Consider the following 21,681-nt stretch of genomic DNA (forward strand, 5'->3'; position numbering starts at 1 on the left):
CACTTTATAATCACAGAAGTCAATGCTACAGGTCTAAAATCATTCATACAGGTGGCAGTCGTTTTCTTAGGGACAGGAATCATGATTGATTTTTTAAAACAATTCGGAACCACACAAAGAGACAGTGACAAGTTAGAAATGTCAGTGAAAACAGAGGTAGGTTGGCTATAACATGTCCTTAGGACTCCTGGAGTAATGCCATCAGGCCCAGCAGCCTTCCCTATTTTCACAGATTTAAAAACTTTACGTGTGTCTGTGACTGAGACCTGATGTGCCTGCTGAACAGATTCCCAGTTGGAGATGATGTGTCTGTGTGTGTGTGTTCCTAATTGGAGGTGCTTTGACGTGCACATCCCCAGTTGGAGATGAACCCAGCGCCAGTGTCTTAGCAGCACATTCAAAACGAGCATAAAAAATGTTCAAGTCGTCTGGGAAGGAAGCAGAAGTTGTTGTGACGTTACTAGGTTTGGTCTTGTAGCTGTAACCGTCCCTTCGGAACAGTATCGCTCTATCTTGTCCCGGTGTTGTTTTTTAGCGGACTTGATTGCATTCCTGAGCTCGTATCTCGCGTTCTTATAACGAGCATCATCCCCAGATTTAAAAGCCACTGTCCTCTCATACAATTTCACGCGTACATCACTGTTTACCCACGGTTTTTCGTTTGGGCAAAACAGGTGTGTGTGTGTCTCTGTCTGTGTGTGTGTGCTGCTGCTGTGTCTCGGTGGTTACAGGTGTGAGTGGGTGGAGCCTGCTGCTGTGTCTCCGTGGTTACAGGTGAGTGGGTGGAGCCTGCTGCTGTGTCTCCGTGGTTACAGGTGTGAGTGGGTGGAGAGTTGCACCCAACGTTAGCATCAAATTACAAGGAACTGACTCCTCACTTTGATTGGCTGAACAATCAACTTGCCCGACATACAGTCTTACTGTCCCGGGCCATCGGGCCATCGGGCCATTGCTTATGTCTTATCACAGCTACGCAGATGACACCCAACTAATTCTCTCCTTTCCTGAGTCTGAAACTCAGGTAGCAGCACGTATCTCGGCCTGTCTGACTGACATCTCTTCTTGGATGTCCACACACCATCTGAAACTCAACCTCGACAAGACTGAGCTCCTTTTCCTTCCAGGGAAGGGCTCTCCTACCCAAGACCTGACTATAACAATTGACAACTCTATAGTAGTCCCCACCAAGACTGCTAGAAACCTGGGTGTAACACTTGATGACCAACTCTCCTTCACTGCTAACATTGCTGCAACCACCCGATCGTGTAGATACATGCTGCATAACATCAGAAGGATACGTCCCCTTCTAACGCAGAAGGCGGCTCAGGTCCTGGTTCAGGCTCTAGTCATCTCACGTCTAGACTACTGCAACACCCTCCTGATTGGCCTGCCTGCATGCTCCCTCCTGATTGGCCTGCCTGCATGTGCCATCCAACCCCTGCAGCTCATTCAGAATGCAGCGGCTCGACTTGTCTTCAACCTCCCCAAGTTCTCTCACACTACACCTCTCCTCCGCTCTCTTCACTGGTTACCAATTGCGGCCCGCATCCGCTTCAAGACACTAGTACTTACGTACAGGGCCACGAACGGATCAGCACCCGCTTACATCCAGAACATGGTCAAACCATATACCCCAACCCGCCCACTTCGTTCTGCATCAGCCAACCTGCTGGCTGCTCCCTCACAGCGAGGGAGAACTAATCACTCAACGAAATCCCGACTGTTCACTGTCCTGGCTCCCAAATGGTGGAACGAGCTCCCCATCGATATCAGGATGGCCGAAAGCCTACACATCTTCCGCCGAAGGCTAAAAACACATCTCTTCCGACTACACCTCGGATAAAAAAAAAAAATTAAAAAAAAAAAAAATTCTTGAACTTGCACTTTCATTTGTCTCTTTGTAGCTTTGCCTATTTTAAAGCTAATGTATTTGCACTTACTACTTGTGGTCTAGAGTTTGAACCTTCACAGTTGAAAGCACTTAATTGTAAGTCGCTTTGGATAAAAGCGTCAGCTAAATGACATGTAATGTAATGTAATGTCGAACCCTGCTCAGTATCTCAAAATAATCAGTTATAATCTCAAAATAATGACTTACATCAAAACTAAACACAGACATTAAACACTAAAACAATCACAACAATTTAAATGGAGACAGAACACAAAGGGGTAACTTTGGGTTCAACATTGGGGGGGGGGGGGTTTGAGATCTCCAACTATCTAGGGAGGGTGGGGGGGCATGTCTGCATGGATTTTAAAAAAGCGATAAAAACATCGGAAAAATTGTCGGGAATAAAACTCATAAAATGAGACAAAAACGTCGAAAAACGACAACAAAAATGTCAATTTGTTTTTTAAAACAATCGAATAAAGGCAACAAAAACATTGAAAAAGCACTAATACTTGGGAAAAAAAACCCAGTTTTGTATATTACACTGAAAGATCAGAACAACAATTATGTTTTATACAAACATCCATGTTTAAATATATATATTTTTAAAACCTTTTGTTATGTTCCTTTACCGCTGCAATCAGTTTACTACCCTTTATATTAACAACCATTATTCTGTTTACATTCATTCAATATATAATAGATGGACCACATAAATGTTTAAGAAGTGAATAGTTGTTTACTATTATTATCACCACCCTAAAACTACAGACTCTATCAGACCTGTTGTTTTGACACACAGACCTTCAGTGGTGATATCTTCAGATTACCAACAGTGTAAATGTATGGAAACATCTTCTCAGTGAAAGTGTGTGTGAAGGTGTGTATGTGTGTGTTAGTATCAGGATCAGAGAAAGACAGCTTTCCTCTGTTCCAGTCCAGAGTCACTCTGATCCTCTGGAGCTGCTTCTCAAACGGGAGAACAGTGTCTGGAGCTGATGGAGACCGTGCCGAGTATTTACCTCCAGAGAACCTTATTGTCCATAATCCAGACCCTATGCCTCCCTTCCTCTGGGCAGACTCTGGTAACACACCCAGTACCCAGATTTTATTGTCTCCAACCTTGACATCCCAGCTGTGATTACCTGAGTTAAAGCCCTCAGAGCCCAGGACAGAGAGGTTAGTATCAAACCTCTCTGGATTATCAGGAAGCTGCTGTGTCTCTCCTCCCCATCTCACACTGGTCAGATCTTCAGACAGGATCAGTCTTGGATAAGCAGTGTTTGGGTCCAGAACCAGAGGATAGTAGGAGACCATGTCCTTCATCTTGTTCCAGATGTTGAAGCTCAGGTTGCCCAGGTGTTTGGCCTCGTCTATCAGAGCTCCTGAGAGCAGCTGTGGATCATCCAGCAGGGGGCACTGCTGGACTCGTTCCACTGCAGCCTTGTAGTTGATCAGGAATGAGACGTCTTCAGCTCTCAGCTGCTCCTCTGTGGCTCTGACTGTGTCTGAAAGAGCTGCTATCTCTCTGCTCAGAGCCTCCATCTTCTCCTTCATCCTCTGACTCTTCTGCTCCTCTTCCTCCCTCAGTGCAGCCATCCTGGCCTCCTCTTCCTCCTCTAGAAACTGGTGAAGCTTCTTAAACTGCTCCTTAATCTGCGTCTCTGTGCGTCGGGCCTGGACCTTCATGTGTTTTGCTGTTTGATCACACTTCACTTTAACTTGTTCAAAAATCTTTAATTTCTCCTTTAAGGGCTCCAGAGTTTCCTGAAGTTTCTTCTTGTGTTGTCGTGCAGCTTCATCGATGGGTCTGATTATGTGGTTGGAGTGTTTTTCTGAATCTCTGCAGACGAGACACACTGGCTGCTGATGGTCCAGACAGAAGAGTTTGAGTTTCTCAGAGTGCAGACTGCAGAGAGCCTCTGAAGCTCTCTGATCTCTCTGCTGTAAGAAACTCTCACACAGCTTCTTTAACTCCAGGTTACGAGGTGGTTCTTCCTTTGAAGATCTTCTCTTACAAACTGGACACTCCTGTGCCTGTTTCTCTCTCCACCAGCTCTTCAGACAGTCTTTACAGAAGCTGTGGCTACAGGACAGAACAACAGGATCTCTAAAGACTTCATGACAAACCGAACAGCAGAAATCCTCCTCTGACATAGAAGCCATTTTGTCTCTGAGAGCAGCTGAAAACAGCAGAAAAAGAAGACGTTAAAGTGGTGATAGAATGCAAAACCAAGTTTACCTTGTCATAGTTGAATAACGACAGTTCGGTGGGTAAATAGGACATATATTGAACCTCAAAGTCCCATTGACACCTCTTTCTTCTGCAAATCTCACAATTTGAAACTGACTCTGAAAACGGGCAAATCCCAACGAAGCTAATAGTTGACGTCAACTCGGTGGCTGTACCTTATTTGGCTCTGGTCTCTACCTTTGTCACGCCCCAAAATTTACATAGCTACAGCTGCTGGTCTGAGACCAGCTGGTCTTCTGAATGTAGGTCAGGTAGATGTCAGAAACTAGTTTAGCTGCGAGCTTTGCACTTCCAGGGGAATTACAAAGAAGAAAGTTTGGAAGTTTTTCAAGGATATTGAAAATGAACCATGGTCGTAAATGCAGGGTTCCAGGCTGTACAGGGACATCAGGCACACCCCTGAGTGTCAAAGTAATGGGAGCTGTACCACTTTTAATTTGGGTATGACGGTTAGACCAGCAAGCATGGATTTCAAGCGTTTCTGCAGCCACTTCTGTCTACAACAGTCGAAAACCTTTTGACATTATGTAAGAGCATAATGTCATCTGAAAACTGCTGCCCTGATTAAAAAAACAATGCAACTGATCTCAGCTGGTATTCTGTCTGGAATGGACATTTCTAAGTGACCCCAAACTTTTGACCGGTAGTGTATTTCTTTCCATCTGTTCTGTTGTGTGACTGAGGAGCAGAGGAGCCAGGCATCGCCGTATGCTGAGAGGAGCAACCCCTCCCCTCTCTCTTCATGTGCAGCAACACTGCCTCGTTGTAAACCAACCAATCAGCTTGCAGTCGTTTCATTCTAGTGCTATTCCACAGGGTTGCAATAGGGAGCATAGAACAGCACCCGGGCCATTTTCAGCCCAACCAATGTTATATACCCTATTAGGAGACCTTAAGGAACAGTGTGAAATACCCTATATCATGGTTTTTCAAACTTTTGTGTTTGTGGACCACTATTTGTGATCAAGAATTTTCGCGGAGCTACTTCTCTATAGTCAGAAGCTAAACAATATCGTGCTGCATACAGGGGCAGCTGCGCATTTTAGGATCCTAAAAACTAGGGATGTACCGAATCCAGATTTTTGGGGTTCGGCCGAATACCGAATCCACTGGTTAAGATTCTGCCAAATCTGACACAGAATACCAAATCCTACTCCCATCCTCAGTCCATTAACACAGTAAACACATTAATGAAGTAAGCAATGTCCACAGCCTCTAAAATAGTTAAATGTCACAACTTAATGTTGAATTCAAAAGCTCTTTTCACATTGTAGGAAAGCACATCGCTATCGCCAGATGAGTGACAATTTTGTTTGGCAAATTTTCGCTAACCAGTCTATGATGAAGGCATGTTGGGTGGGTGAAATTAGAAAGCTAACGTTAGCTAATGAGCAGCAGCCTGCTGTTCGTTCGCTCCACTCCCACTGTAGGGAGCAGGCCCGTATTAAGACCATGTGGTGCCCCTGGGCACTATACCTCAAAGCCCCCCCCCCCCCCCCCTTTACCCGTGCTGTCCTCCTGGCAAAAATATCAGACATAATCAAGGCCATTTCTCAAATGTAATTTACTACCTTATCCAACTACATACATGTAGGCATATGAGCAGTGAGCACTATCTTCAAATGTCTCAATTCAAAATGTCTATCAATTCAAAAAGCCAAAATCAATACTATATATATTGCAGCATTGTGGGTCGGTCAAATTTGTATTTTTCCGACTTTATTTCACGGGCCTGAAAACAACTCCTCTGATTGGTCAAAAACTTTCAAAAGCATCATGGGAAAGCTAAAACTGCTTTAGCATCACAGCTAACGACAATAAAAGGACCGAAAATGAATAAGATTTGGACAAAAGACGATCAATATAGGATCTAAGAATATGGATTTATTGCACAAAGTCCTCTGAAAGAAATACGAGTTCTAGGAGAAGGGCAGACTGTGGACCGGTCTCTTACACTTCTCTGCTTACTGAATAATCTCACGAAACGCACCGCCGTAGGAAAACACAGAGAAGGGTTGGGCGCAACCAAGTCTCACCCAGAGGTGGGGGGGCTTGTGTGAAAAAATGTTTTTCTTTGCTTGTCAATTACATTGAATCAAGAAAGCCAACCACTTATCATTTTTTATAACAGTTAATATTTTAAATTCATCATTATAATAATAATTAATCGCATTGCGATTAACGCGTTAACACTGACAGCCCTAAAAAAAATGTTGTGGTTGGATGTCATACTTTTGCCTCAAATCTTCAAACGACATGAGAATGTTATTGTTGAATAAATCAGCAATTTTACTTAGGCTTTTGTTTGCCCAAATTTTGAAGCCCATATCTTGTTTGCCAGGTGTAAAAGCGCTTTTACCCAGATTGGTGTAAATTGAGTTAACACAGGTATCTCACCAGTATGTTTATGAACCTCATACCATACCATAATCAAGTTTTTAACAAATGGATTATGTGTTAATGTCTTTAATCCTTTTAATTTAGCTGAATATAAATATGAATTGAGTGGTAAAGGGGATGTCATGTTTCTTTCCAAACTCTTCCAGGAACGTGGCGTTAATTGTGAGAACCAACAAGAGGCAGTAGTAAGTTGGGCAGCCCAATAATACCATTGGAGGTTTGGGAGTTTCCAGCCTCCTCTATCATAGGGGAGATACTGCAAAGATAAGCGAAGTCTAGTCCGTCTGTTGTTCCAAATGAAATTACAGAACATGCTTTTCATCTTTGAAAAAAAGTGAATAGGAGGACCAAGAGGAATGGAATGAAAGAGGTAAAGACATTTCGGAAGAACATTAATTTTAAGTATATTGATACGCCCTATCATGGAAAGTGTGTGCTATATTTAGAATATGTTCAGCTCTTCTTGCTGTCAGACATAACTGAAGCCACCAGACTCCTTTGACTAAACCAGTGATTTAACCTCGTAGAACATGCTGGCTGTTGCTGCTCTGTTGGTGTTACTGTGTGTTAAAGGGTTAGTTCAGACTCTCCAAAGTCAGATGTAACTTCCTGTCTGTGTATCGGTGGTTCAGTCTCTAAACGGTGAGCAGCGTGTTGCTATGGTTACCATGTTGATGGACATGTTTCCTCTGAATGGTGGATGTTACCAATCAAGACTGCTTTTATTTCACACCACAGACATTTATTGATGTCAAAAGACAAATACATTCAGTTCTACCGTTACAGAGTAAAAAAGAAAAGATAGAGTTGCACCCAACGTTAGCATCAAATTACAAGGAACTGACTCCTCACTTTGATTGGCTGAACAATCAACATGCCCAACATACAGTCTTACTGTCCAGGGCCATCGGGCCATCGGGCCTTTGCTTATGTCGAACCCTGCTCAGTATCTCAAAATAATCAGTTATAATCTCAAAATAATGACTTACATCAAAACTACACACAGACATTAAACACTAAAACAATCACAACAATGTAAATGGAGACAGAACACAAAGGGGTAACTTTGGGTTCAACATTGAGGGGGTTGACATCTCCAGCTATCTAGGGGGGGGGGGCATGTCTGCATGGATTTTAAAAAAGCGACAAAAACATCTGAAAAATTGTCGGGAATAAAACTCGTAAAACGAGACAAAAACGTAAAAAAACTACAGAAAGTCAATTTTTTTGAAAAAGGCGCCAAAAATGTTTATTCTTTTCCCAAAAATAATCAAGTAAAGGTGACAAAAACATTGAAAAAGAACTAAAACTTGGGAAAAAAACCCAGTTTTGTATGTTACACCTTTGACAGATCAGAACAACAATAATAATGTTTCATCTAAACATCCATATTTACATATATTAACATATCATTCAGCCGTCTCCTTTACCACTGCAATCAGTTTACTACCCTTTATATTAACCATTATTCTGTTTATATTCTTTCATATTTAATCTGCTGACTCCTGTTACTGTTTGCTGCTGCAGATATAAAGTTTGAACTTATTTTATCATTCAGTTCAGATATTATTTCTACATAAAAAGATGGAACACATTAACGTTTAAGAAGTGAATAGTTGTTTGCTATTATTATCACCACACTAAAACTACAGACTCTATCAGACCTGTTGTTTTGTTACACAGACCTTCAGTGGTGATATCTTCAGATTATCAACAGTGACAATCAATGGAAACATCTTCTCAGTGAAAGTGTGTGTGAAGGTGTGTATGTGTGTGTTAGTATCAGGATCAGAGAACGACAGATTTCCTCTGTTCCAGTCCAGAGTCACTCTGATCCTCCGGAGCTGCTTCTTAAACGGGAGATCAGTGTCTGGAACTGATGGTGACCCTGCTGAGTATTTACCTTCATTGAACCCTATTGTCCATAATCCAGAGTCGATGCCTCCCTTCCTCTGGACAGACTCTGCTAACACACCCAGTACCCAGGCTGTACTGTCTCCAACCTCGACATCCCAGCTGTGAGTCCCTGAGTTAAAGCCCTCAGAGCCCAGGACAGAGGGGTATCTATCAAACCTCTCTGGATTATCAGGAAGCTGCTGTTTCTCTCCTATTCTCACACTGGTCAGATCTTCAGACAGGATGAGGTTTGGACCAGCAGTGTTTGGGTCCAGAATCAGAGGATAGTAGGAGACCATGTCCTTCATCTTGTTCCAGATGTTGAAGCTCAGGTTGCCCAGGTGTTTGGCCTCGTCTATCAGAGCTCCTGAGAGCAGCTGTGGATCATCCAGCAGGGGGCACTGCTGGACTCGTTCCACTGCAGCCTTGTAGTTGATCAGGAATGAGACGTCTTCAGCTCTCAGCTGCTCCTCTGTGGCTCTGACTGTGTCTGAAAGAGCTGCTATCTCTCTGCTCAGAGCCTCCATCTTCTCCTTCATCCTCTGACTCTTCTGCTCCTCTTCCTCCCACATTGCAGCCATCCTGGCCTCCTCTTCCTCTTCTAGAAACTGCTGAAGCTTCTTAAACTGCTCCTTAATCTGCGTCTCTGTGCGTTGGGCCTGGACCTTCATGTGTCTTGCTGTTTGATCACACTCCTCTTTAACTTGTTCAAAAACCTTTAACTTCTTCTTTAAGTTCTCCAGAGTTTCCTGAAGTTCCTTCTTGTGTTGTTGTGCAGCTTCATCGATGGGTCTGATTATGTGGTTGGAGTGTTTTTCTGAATCTCTGCAGACGAGACACACTGGCTGCTGATGATCCAGACAGAAGAGTTTGAGTTTCTCAGAGTGCAGACTGCAGAGAGCCTCTGAAGCTCTCTGATCTCTCTGCTGTAAGAAACTCTCACACAGCTTCTTTAACACACGGTTACGAGGTGGTTCTGTCCTTGAAGATCTTTTCCTACAAACTGGACACTCCTGTGTTGGTTTCTCTGTCCACCAGCTCTGCAGACAGTCTTTACAGAAGCTGTGGCTACAGGACAGAACAACAGGATCTCTAAAGACTTCATGACAGACCGAACAGCAGAAATCCTCCTCTGACATGGAAGCCATTTTGTCTCTGAGAGCAGCTGAAAACAGCAGAAAAAGCAGACGTTAAAACAGGAAGTCAGTTGTGTTTCCCTCGCACATGGGACAAGTTTGCCTTCAGGGCAGTATCACCCCCCTTTAAAATAATCACATTTTGTTGCTTTGCAGCCTGAAATGAAGACAGACACAGTTTTTATTTCATTCAGCTGTATTTACTCAGTGCAACTTATAACATCCAAGTGAAAGATATAACACCAACATCTCAGAAAAAAAATAAAAAAAAAACATAATCACTGAGTTGGAAAAAGGATCACCCCCTTGTTTCAGTATTTTGTTGAATCACCTTTTGCTTTAATTACAGCCTTTAGTCTGTTGGGATATGTCTCTACTAACTTTGCACATCTGGACTTTGCAATATTTGACCACTCTTCTTTGCAGAACTGCTCAATTTCAGTTAAATTTGATTTTGACCATTTGTGGACTGCTGTCTTCAAGTCATTCCACAGATTTTCAATGGGGTTTAAGTCTGGGGTCTGACTAGGCCATGCAAGGACATTCACCTTTTTCTCCATCAACCACTGTGTGGTCAGTTTTGCTGTGTGCTTTGGGTCATTGTCATGTTGGAAGGGAAATCTTCTTCCCATTGACAACTTTCTGGCAGAGAACAGCAGATTTTCCTCAAGAATTTGACAGTACTTTGCCCCATCCATTTTTCCTTCTATCCTGACAAGTGCTCCAGTCCCTGCTGCAGAGAAACAACCCCATAACATGATATCACCACCTCCATGCTTTACTGTAGGAATGATGCTATTTGGATGGTGAGCTGTATTGGATTTTCGCCAGACATATCGTTTGGCGTTGAGACCAAATAATTCAATTTTAGTCTCATCTGACCATAACACCTTTTTCCACGTGGCCTTAGAATCTTCAAGGTTCGTTTTGGCAAAGCTCAGTCGTGACTGCATGTGGCCTTTCTTGAGGAGTGGCTTTTTTCTTGCAACCCTCCCATACAAGCCACATTTGTGGATAATTTGTGATATTGTTGTCACATGCACACAATGACCACTCTTTGTCATGAATTCCTGCAACTGCTTCAGAGTTGCTGTAGGCCTCTTGGTAGCCTCTCTGACCAGTTTCCTCCTGGCTCTTTCATCCAGTTTGGAGCGACGTCCTGACCCAGGGAGGGTCTGTGTTGTACCAAATACCTTCCACTTCTTAATAATATAATTCACTGTGCTTCTAGGCACTGATAAAACCCTGACTTGTGCCTGTCCACAACTTTATCCCGGAGATCTTTTTACAATGCCTTGCCACCCATAGTTGATTGTTTTCTTCTGTTGCACTACCAAGGACTGAAATGCTTCATTTTTTTGCTTCATTTCATTTCATTTTCATGCTGAGCTAATCAAAATGACCACAGCTGATCACAGCTGAAAGTCAATTGGCTTTGTGTGCTATTGAGAAGGTGATTAACTACACCTGGTTGGGTTTACAAGTCATTTTTTAGGAGTGGGGGTGATTCTTTTTCCAACTCAGTGATTCTGTTTTTTAATTTGTAAATTTCTTTTCTGACAAGTTGGTATTATATCTTTCACTTGGATGTTATAAGTTTTAAATACAGCTGAATAAAACAAAAATTGTTTTTGTCCGTTTTCATTTCAGGCTGCAAAGCAACAAAATGTGATTATTTTAAAGGGGGTGATTCTTTTCTATACCCACTGTAACTCAGTAGTGTTGTTGTCTAAACCTAAGAGATTTCTGCAGAAAGCCCAGAAGGTAAACGTCTCCCGTGTGCCACTCACTGCTGCAGAAAGTTACCTCAGTTACTTTAACTTTGAGTCTCAGTGTTGTTCAGTCTGCAGCAGATTACAGTTAAAGTATTTCACTTCTTCAGTACTTCAGAGCTCCTTCCTGTAACTATCCTCCCTCAGTTAAAGTCTCAGCTTTGTAATAAAAGGTAAATCTTACCGTCTGTCTGTCGGTGCGTCTCTTCTCACTGACCACTCAACAGGAACTAACATGTCTACCTGCTCTGTCTCAGATGATGTAATGTAAGGTGTGGAGCTTTCTCAGGCAGCTGATTAGTTTTATCTTAAAGGGACAGTTCAGATGTTATGAAGTGTAGTTTTATGAGCTATTTCTCCATAGTCAGAAGCTAAGCAATATCCTGCTGCATACGGGGGAAGCTGCACATTTTAGTCTCCTAAAAACATATATATTAGTTTAAGTGTACGCTACATTTATACGTTTTTCAGCCCTTTCATAGCCCGGTTATGGTGTTAAGGTGTAAACATGCAGGACACACACACGCACACACACACACACACACACACACACACACACACACACATATATAAACACACACACACATATAAACACACACACACACACACACAGACTGGTTGCTAAGTGTTGTCGGGGCTGAACATGGTCCAGGTGTAACTACCTGTCTGTGTTTCTGTGGTTACAGGTGTGAGTGGGTGGAGCCTGCTGCTATGTCTCAGAGGTGCGGAGAGAAGCTGTCTGAGGAGAGTCTCCTTCTCACGGCTGCAGCGTCATCAGACGGTGAGACTCGCAGCCGCCGCTCAGCCAATCAGAGAGCAGCCTGGCTGAGCGTCTGTGGACTCACCTGTGTCTCTTTGTCTCAGGTGAACCTGTTGCCCGCGGTGATGGAGGCGTTCTCTGACGCAGGTGGAGGTCTCTGTCACTTCCTCAGTCAGTCTGAACGGACAGGTGAGTCACACAGGAAACAGTTACCATAGCGACATGAGCCACACATCTACCATGTCAAGGTCAAGGTAAACTTTATTATCCACAAGTAGGAAATTCACATGGTCACCATTACACCTGCTGCATAACATTAAAAACATAAATACAAAACATTAAAAGACAGGAAAACAAAGACAAGGCAGTAAAAACATTGAGGAAACATGACAAGCATGTATTTAAAAGTTGAGTGTTGATATATACAGTATGCTCGTAGTTAGTAAGAGTTAGTTAGTTAGTTAGTAAGAGTTTTTCAGTCTATTGTTGTGCAGTCTAATTGCTGTAGGCACAAAAGACTTGCTGTACCTTGTAGTCCTAATTTTCCTTTGCAGGAGTCTGCCACTTGACCTGTTGCTTCTTAAAAAAATCTGGTGAAGAGGGTGAATCATTTAAAATTTGATCTATCTTTGTTAAGCTAAGGTCATTGTACAGTTGAGCTGCAGATACCTGATCAACTCCAATGATCTTACTGGCTTTTTTGACTATTCGTTGTCGTGAGAGAGAGAGAAAGTGATGGAAGATGTGGTCAGCCCGGTCTCAGGGCAGTTTGTGTAAATGTGATGTTATTTTAATCTATTGATACGTGTTCACGGGGACGTTTTTCTCATTTTTTACGTGGTGGCCAGCACAAAAATGTGAAGTAATGTATTTCAATGGGAAGCATATTTCGTGGCTACAGCATGAAAATGGTAGGGAATAGTATAAAGAGACGAAAATCCGCGTAGGCAGGTTGGTCGGGGGGGGTGGATGGGTCAAACAACACAGGACTGTCACCCGGGCGAGCGGGGATCGCGTCCCGCGTGTGGCGCCTTGTCCCGCGTGTGGCACTTTGTTTCCCGTAGGGTTTTTCCTAAACCCAACCTCCGCCGTCCCATTATTGTGGCACGTCCCCCGCGGCCGTCTCCCGGCGTGTAAGGCGCCCTTTCCCCGTAGGGTTTTTCCTAAACCCAACCTCCGCCATCCCGTTATTGTGGTGCGTACCCAGCGGGCCGCCTCGCGGCTGCCTCCCAACTTATGCAGCGTCCTTTTCGGCCGCCTCCCGGCGTCCTTTCCCCGAGAGAATAACGTGACATTTACACGTAAAAAACGAGAAAAACTTGCCCGTGAACACGTATCAATAGATTAAAAATAACGTGACATTTACACAAACTGCCGTGAGACCGGGTTGGGTCAGAGCAGAGGAGAGTTAACGTGTAGCTGTGATTGTACAGCAGCTACAGTTTGAGCAAATCTCTATGTTGAGCCCTGCTGGTACATGTTGTATGTGTTGAAGGATGGTTGATATCCGGCCGGCTGTGATTGGCTGATCTGGTCTGGGTCTCCAAAGTCCAGGCTGATTTTTTTTAAGATTATTTTTTTGGGCATTTTTCGGCCTTTATTTGACAGGACATATGAAGACATGAAAGGGGAGAGAGAGGGAGGAATGACATGCAGCAAAGGACCACAGGTCAGAATCGAGTACACCTCTATATATGGGCGCGCGCTCTACCATCTGAGCTAACCGGGCACCCATGGCTGATTTTTTTACCCCAGCCCTGTATTGACGTGAGAATTAATCGCATGATAATCCGTCCCCGGTGCGTAAACAAGGAGGAAGTTTGATTTCTATTATCACTTTTGTTTTCTCTTTATTTTTACATTTTTATTTCTTTTTCTTGGAAAGCTTTTTATTTATAAAAAAAGCAAAACAACTATTTTACTTTTTTTTTTTGTTTTTACATTCCTTTTTTTAATTAAATTTTTAATTTCCCTGTTTTATCTCTTCCCTCACTCTGAGTTATTTACTTTTCTGTTCAAAATAATAAATAATCTGAGATAAATTCCTTCCAAGACTTTTGTGTGTAAATTTTTTGTAAATAAAGTTTGTTTTTGTTCTATTTTCTGATCCACCGTCTCAGGATCTGAATTACCCATGAGCCCACACGCCTGTGGATCGACCAATCAGAAGCTGCGGCTCCCTGAGGGAGTAGACAGGTAATCACATTACTCCGGCTGAGCTTCAGTCTCTCTGAACTCTTTCTGAACTTCTTGTTTTCTGTTTGACAGCCACTCGCCTGTCGGAGCCCCGCCTCCCGCTCTGGTTGCCATGGTGAATGTTTACGTCCTGGTGACATCGGTGAAGCCGCTGACTTCCTTCCTGCACGACATCGCCGTGGTGACGACCAATCAGGAGCGGCGGGGACGGCCCACAAAGGTACAAAATCTAAATATTATTACACTGACTATTATCCCCCATACTTATTCCGCCACATTTTTGTCCTGCTACTAGTCACGGAGCGTTGCCAACACATGCACATGAATATATCAAAACGTGTGTAATGATCGGGAATGGTGTGCTATGACTTTTCTAAGAGATTTTCCGCACGGTTTTCACGAAATCGCCTAAAAGCGGCGCAAAATTTCCCATAGACTTGAATGGGAAATCTTTGGGAAATCGCTTAACATAGCTCAAAACAACCCCTCTTTGGGGCCATACTGTATCGCCATACTTTAATGTAGAAAAATAATTAAAAGTTTAAACCGAAGACAAGACTTTGGCCTTTATTGGGCTGAATGGGCATTCTGATACCAAGCACGGTTTCTACCAAATCCCAGTTTACGTATCGTCCAGCTTTTCCAATGTGTGTGTATGGGACAGAATGTTGAGAGTCAGAGGGGAGGACAGAGGGGGGAGCTGTAGTACGATTCTCTGAAATGTTTCCAAACAAATGTCTCTCTCCCCTACAGTTTTCACTCTTCATACATCGTTGTTGGTGAAAATGTAGGAAATGTTGTGCCGGTTGCAGACATGTAACTATGAAATCCACCGGACGTACACTTTTGGCTCTGTTCATACCGACTGCCAATAGAAACAACGAAAAAAAATATCTTCCTATTTCCTCATTTCCTTTCTTTCACACTTCATCCTTTCTTTCCTAAGACCTATTTTCTCCTCTTCTCTCCTCCCTCCTTCTTATCTTTCCTTCTTCACTTCCTCCTTTCCTTATCATCTCATCTCTTTCCCTAGCAACTCTTTTCCTTCTATCCTACTCTGATACTTACTTATCTCCTCCTTTCCTTTCTTTTCCTCTACTTTCTCACCTTCATTTCCTTTCCTCATTGATCCTTCAAATCTCCCTCATCTTCCCTAACTCCTAACTTTATTATTTTATTATTATCATCGTTATTCTTTTTCTTCATTTTTTTCATTTTTTAATTCTGTTTTACTTTTTTCTTCTGGTTTAAATTAATGTAAATGTTTCTAAATGACTATTTTATATATATTTTACTCTCAGTGTCTCTGCCGCCCTCTGCTGGTTAATCTCTTCATCTTTTCATCTTTTCATCTTTTCATCTCTTCATCTCTTTGTCTCTCAGCTCAGGAACTTCCTGCTGCAGCAGTTTGGACCAAACACTTCCCATGATGCTTTGGGGCAGATGAAGAACGTGATCGGGGAAGTGCTGCAGGCCGCCGTGTCGACCAATCAGAAGCAACAAACTTTCAGCAGGTAAACCTCCCAGCCGAGGGTTTAGACTTCATGGCTGATTATCTGAAGAACTTTGGTGGAATCAACACTGTTGAGCTCTAGATCTGCTGTAACACACACCTGTTACAGTTTGCAGGTGTGTGATTGATGTTGTGTTACAGGTGTGTGATTGATGTGTTGTGTTACAGGTGTGTGATTGATGTTGTGTTACAGGTGTGTGATTGATGTTGTGTTACAGGTGTGTGATTGATGTTGTGTTACAGGTGTGTGATTGATGTTGTGTTACAGGTGTGTGATTGATGTTGTGTTGCAGGTGTGTGATTGATGTGTTGTGTTACAGGTGTGTGATTGATGTTGTGTTGTGTTGCAGGTGTGTGATTGATGTTGTGTTGTGTTGCAGGTGTGTGACTGATGTGTTGTGTTACAGGTGTGTGATTGATGTTGTGTTGTGTTACAGGTGTGTGATTGATGTTGTGTTACAGGTGTGTGATTGATGTTGTGTTACAGGTGTGTGATTGATGTTGTGTTGTGTTGCAGGTGTGTGATTGATGTTGTGTTGTGTTACAGGTGTGTGATTGATGTTGTGTTACAGGTGTGTGATTGTGTTGTGTTACAGGTGTGTGATTGATGTTGTGTTGCAGGTGTGTGATTGATGTTGTGTTGTGTTGCAGGTGTGTGATTGATGTTGTGTTACAGGTGTGTGATTGTGTTGTGTTACAGGTGTGTGATTGATGTTGTGTTACAGGTGTGTGATTGATGTTGTGTTGTGTTACAGGTGTGTGATTGATGTTGTGTTACAGGTGTGTGATTGATGTTGTGTTACAGGTGTGTGATTGATGTTGTGTTACAGGTGTGTGATTGATGTTGTGTTGCAGGTGTGTGATTGATGTGTTGTGTTACAGGTGTGTGATTGATGTTGTGTTGTGTTGCAGGTGTGTGATTGATGTTGTGTTGTGTTGCAGGTGTGTGACTGATGTGTTGTGTTACAGGTGTGTGATTGATGTTGTGTTGTGTTACAGGTGTGTGATTGATGTTGTGTTACAGGTGTGTGATTGATGTTGTGTTACAGGTGTGTGATTGATGTTGTGTTGTGTTGCAGGTGTGTGATTGATGTTGTGTTGTGTTACAGGTGTGTGATTGATGTTGTGTTACAGGTGTGTGATTGTGTTGTGTTACAGGTGTGTGATTGATGTTGTGTTGCAGGTGTGTGATTGATGTTGTGTTGTGTTGCAGGTGTGTGATTGATGTTGTGTTACAGGTGTGTGATTGTGTTGTGTTACAGGTGTGTGATTGATGTTGTGTTACAGGTGTGTGATTGATGTTGTGTTACAGGTGTGTGATTGATGTTGTGTTGTGTTACAGGTGTGTGATTGATGTTGTGTTACAGGTGTGTGATTGTATTGTGTTACAGGTGTGTGATTGATGTTGTGTTACAGGTGTGTGATTGATGTTGTGTTGCAGGTGTGTGATTGATGTTGTGTTGTGTTGCAGGTGTGTGATTGATGTTGTGTTGTGTTACAGGTGTGTGATTGTGTTGTGTTACAGGTGTGTGATTGATGTTGTGTTACAGGTGTGTGATTGATGTTGTGTTGTGTTGCAGGTGTGTTTTGTGTTTCCAGCTCTTGACGTTCTCTCTGCTCTTCAGCGGCTCCATCACACCGCTCGTCGTCCAGGTAACGGACTGACTCTTTATCTGCATCTTTAGATTAGATTAGTTGTGTCCTTTCAGAACAAAGGGTGACACCCAGGTTTACTTTCCTTCTGAAGCTGAGCAAATCAAACTACCTAATATTTTAATAACGAACAAGCAAAGAGAAAGGTTTCCTTTATATAATATGAATATATTTTAGTTTCTCATCCTGTGGCCTGTCAGAGGAAGAGAGAGAGAGATAGAATTTCTTTCTAGATTTAGCGACTTTTTAGACCCTCATAGGGACTTTATTTCTAAAAAGTGACTGCAGACAGAGTGCTGTACTGTTATTGGAGAAGAGTTGGCAACACTGAGGGGTCAGGAGCCTCAGATTAGAGGACTCAGCTCTGATCTCTGTCCTGCTTTTATGTTGAAAACACTGAGCAGATGAAGCTGTAGTTGATGACTAGTTATAGTAATTTAAAGAGAATAAAGAGTCTGTTGTTAAACTGATCTGTGATCAGTGAAGAGACTCAGACAGCTGCACGGTACTTTCTCAACAAAACTTTATTATCATCAGACAGACGGAGAGACAGACAGACGGAGAGACAGACAGACAGACAGACAGACAGACAGACAGACACCTCCTTTTAACACGTTTTAATTTCCTCTTTATCACTTCTTTCCCTCCTTTCCTTCCCTTCCTCTCTTGCCTTTTTCGTTTCCATCCTCCTCTCGTTCTTTCCTTTTCCTTCACACTTCATACTTTCTTTCCTTTCATAATTGGTCCCTTCCTTCCTTCCTTCCTTTCTCATTTTCTCTCCTACCTTTTTCTGGTCTTTCTCCTTCTTTAAGTGAACTATCTGTCCTCAGAGATCACAGACGGTAAACGTCCAGCAGAGGGCAGCGTCTCCTTCCTTATCTCCTCCTTTCCTTCCTTATCTCCTTTCCCTTTCCTTTCTTTCCTTTTCCTTCTCACTTAATACTTTCTTTCCTTTCCTAAATGCTCCTTTCCCTTTTTCATTGTCTTTCTTTTCCATTTCTACCTTCACCTGTTCTTTTCTCTCCCTTCCCTCCCTCCCTCCTTTCCTTATCATCTCCTTCTCTACCAACTCTTTCTATTCCCTCCATTTTCCTTCACACTTCATCCTTTTCTACCACACCGATTCCTTTCCTTTCTTATCTTCTTTCCTTCCATACTTTCTCCTTTTCTCTTCTTCTGGTCGTTCCTACTTATTTCCTTACCTTTTTTAACCCCTTTCTTTAACTCTAAATGTTATTGAGTCTTTATATTTCAGGTGTCTGTCCTCAGAGATCAGAGACGGTGAAGTCCAGCAGAGGGCAGCGTGTCCTCAGCTGCTCAGGTTAAGAGTTCAGGGGCTCAAAACATGTTTATATCTTTATTACCTGTAAATGTTTCCCAACGATTTCAGACCCCCCTACAGTGGACCGTACCATCTGAACTTTGCAGTGCACATCTCTCGTCTTTTCACATGTGATGTTTTGAATATGGCGACGCACGTCACTCGGCAGCAACAACTGTTGCATTTCCCCCCCAACTCATTTCCTGGTTCTCCTTCTCCATTAACAACATGACATCAAGGAGAGGGTTAACTTCTCCTGCTACAGATTTCACACACACACACACACACACACACACACACACACACACACACACACACACACACACACACACACACACAAAACACACATATATACACACACACACACACACACACACACACACACATACACACACATGGACATACACACACACACACACACACACACACACACACACACACATGGACACACACACATGGACACACACATACACACACACACACACACACACACACGGACACACACATACACACACACACACACACACACACACACACACACATGGACACACACACACACACACACACACACATGGACACACACACACACAGACACACATACACACACACACACACACACACACACACATGGACACACACGCACACATACACACACAGCAGCTTTTAGACATGTTTCTGTTGTTTGCTAGCAGACGGAATAAAGGGGAGGAAAACATTCAACCAATACAAGTCAACGGAGAGAGGAGAGATTTCCCCCCCGCTGGGAGAGAGTAGACTTAAATACTCTCTGTCTCTATTAGAGGGTGACACGGGAATCATCCCATCCCGAGCCCACTAAAATACTCCTGTCATATCCCGATCACATGCATTACCTACAGGTCTAGGTAACATGCATTACCTGCAGGTCTAGGCGATTTCATTACGTAATTCCTAACGGAGATCTTCTCACACTCAAAACACACATATATCGATTTAGGGTAGGTTAGAAGAATCGCTGCACAAAATGCCTCGCAATCTTTGGGCGCACTCACCACATTGCAGCGTCTAATCTCCGGCTCCGTCCTGCTCCCGTTGATTTCTCTGCTCTATTCGTCCCTATCACGTTACCAACAGTGAGATTGACTCCTGTACCGCGGGACTCCTTCAGGAATACCGTGACCCGCGGGAGTCCTGAAACATTGTCTCCCTCTAGTCTCTGTTGAAACCAAACCTACGGCCTCAGTTGTTCTGTGATTGGTCAGCAGCGTGTTTTTATCTCTTCAGGTGGAAACTGAGCTGACGTTTTCTTCTCTGAGCGGCGACACGTTTGACAGACAGATCACCAAAGACGGGATCCTGGAGGACACGCTGCACTTCCTGTTCCTGTCCTCCGAGACACAGACGAAGCGGAGACAGGTGAGGAGACAAGTGAGGGGACAGGTGAGGAGACAGGTGAGGAGACAGGACAGGTGAGGAGACAAGTGAGGGGACAGGTGAGGAGACAGGTGAGGAGACAGATGAGGAGACAGGTGAGGAGACAGGACAGGTGAGGAGACAGGTGAGGAGACAGGTGAGGGGACAGGTGAGGAGACAGGTGAGGAGACAGGACAGGTGAGGAGACAAGTGAGGGGACAGGTGAGGAGACAGATGAGGAGACAGATGAGGAGACGTCTTTTTATCTACTGAAGAAATGTGTTGAAAAGAATAAGTTTGTTGAAACAATCATCAAATAACTCTTTATTCCTGTCTCTGTCTCTGTCTCTGTCTGCCTGTCTGTCTGTCTGCCTGCCTGTCTGTCTGTCTGTCTGTCTGCCTGTCTGTCTGCCTGTCTGTCTGTCTGTCTGTCTGTCTGCCTGTCTGTCTGTCTGTCTGTCTGTCTGCCTGTCTGTCTGTCTGTCTGCCTGTCTGTCTCTCTGTCTCTCTGTCTCCCTGTCTTTCTCTCTGTCTGTCTGTCTGTCTGTCTGTCTGTGGACAGTACGGTGGCTGTAGAGGGACACACGCTGTCTGTTTGTCAGAAGACGAGTTTCTTCTCCTGCTTCAGTTTCAGCAGCAGATGAAGACGCCGTCAGCTTTTCAACTGGTAATTTAAATTTATATATATATATATATATATATATATATATATATATATATATATATATATATATATATATATATATATTACTCTTTTTAATGTAAATAATATATACAAACACGGTATAAACACAGACACTAAAGAGGTCACCAAACTAAAACAGACTTTAATCTCTTCCTGGTGTCATATTATTTGTTCTCTCTCTCTGTAGCTGTTTCCCAGCATCAACTCTTCCTCCTCTTCCTCCTCCTCCTCCTCCTCCTCCTCCTCCTCCTCCTCCTCCTCCTCCTCCTCCTCCTCCTCCTCCTCCTCTTCCTCCTCCGGTCCTCTCAGCGTTTCAGATCTTCAGATCGGGATCGGCCGTCACTACGAGCTTCAGAGGAACAGGTGAGGAAACTATCAGCCAGAGGACAGAAAGCAGAGGGGACACATGTCTCTGGTTGGACGGCCACGGGCCAATCAGAAACGTTCCAATTCTTGTAGTTCTGTCTCTAAAACTTACATATTTAATAAGTGTAGTGAAGTTGACCAGTACTGTGCTTTACATTGCAGTAAAACCTCTGATTAAGTACTTTTGAGCTCATCACGGTTAGGATTTTACACAGCACTTTCACAATAAGAGCATGATAGGCATGAACATGTCAAAGGGCCTGCGGGCCTCAGATTGGGCAGCCTTAGTTTAAAATGTGGATGATAAAGATTTTTTCATATTTCCTGCAGAACTGATAAGACAGACGAACGGACCAATCAGGAGTCAGCGATGTCTTCCTCACAGGACGGGTCTGAAGGTCAAGTTCTTCTGTTTTACACAATATTAATATCGAAAACAGCTGGAG

General features: G+C 43.2%; 3 protein-coding genes across 3 annotated transcripts in view; 1 reads left to right on the forward strand and 2 right to left on the reverse strand.

The window, feature by feature from the left end:
• cped1 (cadherin-like and PC-esterase domain containing 1) overlaps positions 1-21,681 on the forward strand; it is a 56,844-nt gene that overhangs the window by 20,729 nt on the left and 14,434 nt on the right. The window contains exons 3-12 of the mRNA XM_031311263.2: positions 12,036-12,130; positions 12,214-12,298; positions 14,230-14,305; positions 14,378-14,525; positions 15,689-15,819; positions 17,399-17,471; positions 20,056-20,187; positions 20,747-20,851; positions 21,057-21,232; positions 21,566-21,636. Coding sequence (XP_031167123.2) covers positions 12,036-12,130; positions 12,214-12,298; positions 14,230-14,305; positions 14,378-14,525; positions 15,689-15,819; positions 17,399-17,471; positions 20,056-20,187; positions 20,747-20,851; positions 21,057-21,232; positions 21,566-21,636 — 1,092 coding nt within the window. The remainder of the gene's footprint in view (positions 1-12,035; positions 12,131-12,213; positions 12,299-14,229; positions 14,306-14,377; positions 14,526-15,688; positions 15,820-17,398; positions 17,472-20,055; positions 20,188-20,746; positions 20,852-21,056; positions 21,233-21,565; positions 21,637-21,681) is intronic.
• Positions 690-4,074, reverse strand: LOC116058441 (zinc-binding protein A33-like). The gene is made up of 2 exons (XM_031311261.2): positions 2,665-4,074; positions 690-705 (listed from the first exon to the last, which is right to left on the reverse strand). Exon 1 carries the CDS (start codon positions 4,055-4,057, stop codon positions 2,669-2,671), a length of 1,389 nt encoding a protein of 462 aa, XP_031167121.1. The 5' UTR covers positions 4,058-4,074; the 3' UTR covers positions 690-705; positions 2,665-2,668.
• On the reverse strand, positions 7,863-11,609 carry LOC116058442 (E3 ubiquitin-protein ligase TRIM39-like). The gene is made up of 2 exons (XM_031311262.2): positions 11,534-11,609; positions 7,863-9,606 (listed from the first exon to the last, which is right to left on the reverse strand). The coding sequence occupies exon 2, from the start codon at positions 9,587-9,589 to the stop codon at positions 8,204-8,206; it is 1,386 nt and encodes a 461-aa protein (XP_031167122.1). The 5' UTR covers positions 9,590-9,606; positions 11,534-11,609; the 3' UTR covers positions 7,863-8,203.

This window comes from Sander lucioperca, chromosome 20, assembly GCF_008315115.2.
Source record: "Sander lucioperca isolate FBNREF2018 chromosome 20, SLUC_FBN_1.2, whole genome shotgun sequence".
NCBI classification, from domain to species: Eukaryota; Metazoa; Chordata; class Actinopteri; order Perciformes; family Percidae; genus Sander; species Sander lucioperca.

Bases quoted from the DNA above. Each gene is read 5' to 3' on its own strand.
- LOC116058441 (XM_031311261.2), bottom strand. From the start codon at position 4,057: ATGGCTTCTATGTCAGAGGAGGATTTCTGCTGTTCGGTTTGTCATGAA.
- LOC116058442 (XM_031311262.2), bottom strand. From the start codon at position 9,589: ATGGCTTCCATGTCAGAGGAGGATTTCTGCTGTTCGGTCTGTCATGAA.